Source organism: Pelodiscus sinensis, chromosome 2 (assembly GCF_052426305.1).
Source record: "Pelodiscus sinensis isolate ZL-2025 chromosome 2, ASM5242630v1, whole genome shotgun sequence".
NCBI classification, from domain to species: domain Eukaryota; kingdom Metazoa; phylum Chordata; order Testudines; family Trionychidae; genus Pelodiscus; species Pelodiscus sinensis.
In genome coordinates this window covers 222,747,947-222,753,946 of record NC_143053.1, presented here as the reverse complement: position 1 = coordinate 222,753,946, position 6,000 = coordinate 222,747,947, and the positions used below count along the sequence as shown (strand labels likewise).

Below are 6,000 nucleotides of genomic sequence, written 5' to 3'. Positions count from 1 at the left end.
ATTAATCACCTGTGAAGTTGTACTGCCAGGTAGCTTAGAGAGAACACTGGGCAGGACACTGGGTAGATGAGCCTTTGGTCTGACCTACCATGGCCTTTTTCATGTTAAGTAAGACTGTTACTTCACATTGTGTGTAAAGGAACTTCTCCAGTCCTTAATTTTGTAGAGCTGCTTACCTTGTGCTTTTCTCCTGGTGGGAGGGAATGGAGCAAAGTGAAGGTTGTAAAGGATTCAGAGGAATATGGCAACATGTATCTTAGAAATAATACAATCATTCTAAATTACTGTGGGGGACAGACCACAATAAGAAATGGCAAAAAGGTATCTGAGAACTTACAGAAAATGGAAAATTAGAGGACATTGCTTCCTGAAAGATGAGATGGGAGACAGACATTATGGCAAATTATTTAATACTTAGAAATAAACAATGTTAGCAGAAAATTGCATTTAAAGTGAAATCAGATTATCTATTGATTTAAAGTTTGGTTAATGAGCGTGAGTAGCATGTTCTGAAATTGGCTTTCAGTGACTAGCAAAGCTTATAAATGATTAGCAGCAAAATCCCTCCAGTCTTGCAGCTGTTGAACAGGGTGATGAGTAGGATTGAAACTATTAGAGCCCCACGTATGGGATGCACATGGTTTATAGATGAGCAGCTACATGGGAGGGGAAAGGAAGAGCTAACAGCTCTACACTTTGACCCTAGTTTGGGGGAGGGAAGAGGATTTCATCTCATGATCTACCTACAAAAAAAAACAAAAAAAAAAACCAACACACTGGTTGTGTGGACAAAGTGAGTTTCTCACATGACATTTTGCAAATTGTTCTACATCTCAGGGTGTAAGCCACTGCCACAGCTTGCTTTGGTTAAATAGGGCCAAATGAAGAAGCTGAAACTGTGTAGTTACATAATATAGTTTGATAAACACAAACATATATATAAAGCTTCTCATCCAAACTCCAGAGACAGTATATGAATCTGTTAGAGCCTTAGGATGGAGTATGTGACCTGTGTGATGTTTTATTTACATTATTTTCCTGGATAAGAATTAGTCTGTTGTTTGATGGTCTGCAAAATGATATTTTATCTCCTGTCATTCCATCATCTCCCACCCCTAGCCTAACTGCTAGCCTCCTGAATACATATCTTTCCTCTCTTATACATTGTCCTAACCTCCCTGGAGGGTACTACTCATTCACCTTCAAATCACTTCTCAAGTGTGCCTTCTTCCATGGTGTCTACAAGAAACTGAACTGGTAAAGGTTAGGTTGAAGTGGGTTGTTGGCTAGCACCACTGTGTACTAATTTAAAAAGATGTGCAAAGAAGGATAGAATAAAATGTGCCTCTATATTATAAATATTGAATTGCAGCCCTCTTCCTTCACCACTCTTATGCTGATGGTCCTGAAGGCAAAAAAATATGGAACTAGCAAGATCACCGCTCCTGGACAGATTCCTTCATTTTTTATCATTTTTCCTATCTGTATCTTTTCAGCTTGACAAGGTAGGGCAACTGTTTTTTATGCATCACAAGGGGCCTGATGAAGACTGGGAAATCTAGCACCATCACAGTACAAACACAGTATTGTCAACTTTTCCTAGTGGCTACCTATCGAGGAAAAGGTACTTCATTACCGTAGCCTTTCATATATCCTCCGGTTAAAGTATTTTAAAACATGCTGGTTAAAACTTCTAAGTGCCAAGTGCTTTTCCACAACAAAGCATAGCAAGCAGATTGTATTGCAAAAGGGACATTGATAAAGCAGTACTACAACTAGCTCTTCACTTTAATTGAGAGAGAATGTCATGCACAGGACAATAAGAAAATGAAATTGATAGAATAAAGTTTAAGCACTGGTACATGCAACACAAAGCAGCACATCTCACTGAACTGTAACCCTCAGTTGATGAGGAGTAAGGGAAGCTGGAGGAAGAGTGCTCTTTCTTGGCCTTCCTGCTGTGTAGACAACGCCAAAAGCCAAAATAAGCTATTTCAACTTAAGCTACACAATTGAAGTAACTCAAGTTGTGTTGCTTATTTTGTTTTTAGCCCTGCTGTATAGACGTGCCCACACTACACTGTAGTTTGAAATAAGATACACAATTTGAGCTACGCAAATTGCATATTTTATTTCGAAATCTGACGCTGTCTATACAGCACTTATTTCAAAATAAATCGCTATTCCGAAACATCCCTTACTCCTCATGGAAAGAGGTTTACAGGGATGTTGGCATAGCGAGCCTGTTATATTTCAAAATAATGGGCATGCTCAAAAGACGTGGAATAGCTATTTCAGGATACTTTTGAATCCCAAAATAGCGCTGCAGTGTAGATGTAGCCCCACATAATAGTTGGAGCAGTTAAGAGAATTATCATCCACAGTTCCGTAACTTGAATCTGGGAAAATAGCTTGTTAGGAGCGTAGAAACAAATTAGCTTCCTTTTGCTGGAAAGGCAGTTAAAGTGTCTACAAACACTTAGAACTTTGATTCTAGAAAGACATCCTTGCCATCTTCTCCCCCAGTATACACTTTGGCTACGTCTACATTGCGCACCGCCGTGCCTCATTTGCATACTTAATGAGCTGTCATTTTTGTGCAAGGGGCTTTTGCGCAAGAAGCCCCTTGCGCAAAAATGGCAGCTCATTAGGTATGCAAATGAGGCACGGCGATATTCATCACCATGCCTCATTTGCACATCTTCTTGTGTAAGAATGCACAATGTAGACGTAGCCCCCCCAGTCAGACATTGTTCTTGGATGCTCACAAGTGACAGCAACAGGAGTTATGATTAGATAACAGACAGCAAAAATTCACCTCTATTTATTAAGAAAAATGCTCCAAAGCTTCTTTTAGAGGAAAAATATCTCCCAACGTGTGGAAACAGAATTATCTGGACCATGGAATAAAGGAATGGATTTTTAAACATGAATCTCATGTATTTCTTATACATTTCACTGTAATAATATAAAATACCAGAGCTCCAATAATTCCAATATCCACCTTTTTGCTAGAAAATATATAAATTGCACAAATGTGCACAGTTATAAATGAATGTGACCCCCATTCTCTTTTCTTTATACTGGAAAAGGGAACCTTTTTTGGGCCGGGGGCTGCTGACCCACAGAAAAATCAGTCGGGGGTGCACACAAGTGAGACGCCAAGTATATAAACAAAACCCTCACTCATGTGGCCCCTGACTGAGAAGGAGAAACACAATCTCCACATCCCCCTCAGACACCAGGTCCCACTGGGACCCAGGCTAGTAGATTTTGTGTGCTCCTGTGCTGCAGTAGGCGCAGGTGAGAATTTAATCTAGGCAGGGGCATGGAATCTAAAACCAAAAAGTAATACACGGTGTCCCACTTATTGGTACAACGGGTACTTGATGCACAACATACCACTCCATTTGATTACAATACATTTTTTGTAGTGAGTTCATGATAGAGGGAACCTTTAGTTATAACAATCCTCCTTCTGGGCTTATTGGCAGACAAAGCTTTAGCTGAAGAATGAGGACAGACTTGGAGACATGGCTGCAAAGTGGGACTGCAGACTGTGTGGCAAGTGTAGAAAAAAAGTGGAGAAGCTACAAAAAATTTATTTTCCAACAAAATAACTCTCCACAAGCTGTGTAAACTTTTCTTACTAAAACAAATACTCTAAAACACAAAGATTTTACATTTCCAGTGAAACACTTACAGTAACATTTGCCTGTGTTTTTACTCTCCTGGAGTCTTGAGAGCCAGCGGATTTATGCTTTCTTAATTACCTGTAACCGTAAACTGCCTCATGTTCCCTGACTACAATTCAGATTTTGAAAACAATAGAATAAACTGACTGCTTCAGTTTTTGAGTATTTCTTCATTAGGTCTTCTACATGCTGAACTTCTGCTGTCGCTCTCTCACACGCTCATACTCTCTCCCTGTTATGCATGCTTGCATCACCTTATTTTGACAAAGAAAACAAAAATTAAGAGTGTGTCCATTACAATTTGTGTGGGTATAGAACAATTTATAGTGCTAGGTTAGTTATCAATTTAAAACACAAAATTGTAAGTTTGCAAGGACAGCATAAAATACAGGAATCAAACCTTTTATCTCAAGCATTCATTCATATTTACAGTAAGTATAAACTTTCTGCTACAGAAGAAAAAAATTTCTGTATTAGACACTCTTACAAATTTCCTGAATGAGGCTAGTTCCAGTTGCTAGTAATTCAAAAGCTAATCTGCTGACTTGGCATTAGGACTCTAAAACAGTGTGGTCAAACTTATATAGTAAGAAGGTGTCTGCAGAAATAACATTTATAAACTGTATATACAGTACACAGTACCAGTACATAGAAAATAGATTTTGACTTTATGATTCCCTGTGTGTAAGGCAAAACTGAATTTTGTCCCCCAAATGGAGTCCACTAGAGGTACAAGCAACAGATAGTGGCTCTTAAACCAATATGCAAATCAAGTGCATACAAATTAAAAATCAAAACAGATGAGTTTCAGTTTTGTATGTGCTGATTCTGGCTGGCTGAATACACGGGAGGTTATTAAACATCAACTGTACCTTGTTTTAAAACACTAACATCACCTTGATGGCAACAGATATTGTTCAAATGGCTGCTATCAAAAACAGCTTGAAAAAAGCACAGTACAACATCAGAAGCTCTGCAGTTGTACTACGCCAATTTATATAGCACTAATCAAAAATAAGTATATGAATATTCTATTTCATGCTATTGCTATGCAAGCAACAGCAATACAAATCAGCATACAGAAGGATCAGAAGGATACCATATGTTCTGCAATGTAGAACCCAAAGATATTTTCAAGGGGTGTCGTTATACAAGACTTAAAGAAACACAAGACTGGCTGAGGCAAAAGTTATTGGCGGATGTATACATCCCTGTTCCAGTCTCCTGTGTCATTGCGTTTTCTAGATATCATTTCTCCATCCTTGTCACAATATTGGTCCCTTGATTTATGACGACTGCGTTGTTTGTTGCATTCGTTGTGGTCCTGCTCTCGGTCCCTTTCCTTTGAGCGATGCCTTGATTCCCTATGTCTGTGATCACTGCTCCCATGTGACTCATCTCTATGACTGTGATCCCTGTGAGAATCATTGTGGTCACCATGCTCATGTAAGTATTCTTCCTTTGGTTCTGTGTAAGCTGAATCTCTGCTGTCTTGGGGTTCTGAGTCAAATGTTTCTTGCCTAGACAGGCCTCGGCTAACACCACTGCGATGGTTATGGTGCTGGGCTGAGGAAGATGAACGATGTTGAAATTTCTTCGTGGGTTCAATCCGTGCCTCCTCTTCAATTTGTGAGCCAGTGCGTTCAGGGGCTGAATGGTCATTTCTCTGATCTCCTTGAGAGCCCTGGTTAGTGTCACAACAGACAGTAAGTTCAAAATCTTGGACACATGTAAAGACATTTCCTCAATACAAATTAAGGTAAAACCATAAATGCAGTAATTTACATACAAAACACTCACTTTGCCTCTAATCCAGAAATGGTTAGAATTAAACTTTAACTGAAAATATTGTGTTATTATACAAGTGACCCCAAGGAGGAGGCAAGGGAGCAGTAGGTTTATTCTGTGGCAAGTCCAGGGCTTGTGTAACATCATTGCTTTCTGAACATGCCCATTAGCACAACTACAATCACAACATGGACGTTGCAGGAGCAGAACTGTCAATTCAGAAGCACTAGAGAGGATCTGTCAGCTTTAGAGAGGGCAGGCATTAGAAGGCATTCAAGAAATCTCTTTGAGGACTGGAGACTGTCTTTAAAACACAGCTGTGTGAATGCTGAATGGTTGGATAGCAGTGGGAGGGTAAGTTTTTGGCTTTTTTTAAGAATTAAAAGATGGCTTGAGCTGGTATTGTTCAGACTTATAATACCAATAATAGTATTGCCCTTCTGGGTTTGGTGGTAATAATTCAATTATCTCACTGTTTTTTGACCTTACAGTTAAATTATTATTGCCAAAACTGAGG

General features: G+C 39.2%; 1 protein-coding gene across 3 annotated transcripts in view; it reads right to left on the bottom strand.

Annotated features, from left to right (window-relative positions):
* The window catches only part of CACNB2 (calcium voltage-gated channel auxiliary subunit beta 2), a 382,137-nt gene continuing 376,137 nt past the window's right edge, over positions 1-6,000 (bottom strand). For all 3 annotated transcript variants that reach the window (XM_006119502.5, XM_075922478.2, XM_006119505.5), the window contains one exon: positions 1-5,379. In XM_006119502.5, coding sequence (XP_006119564.2) covers positions 4,885-5,379 — 495 coding nt within the window. In that variant the 3' untranslated portion in view covers positions 1-4,884. The remainder of the gene's footprint in view (positions 5,380-6,000) is intronic.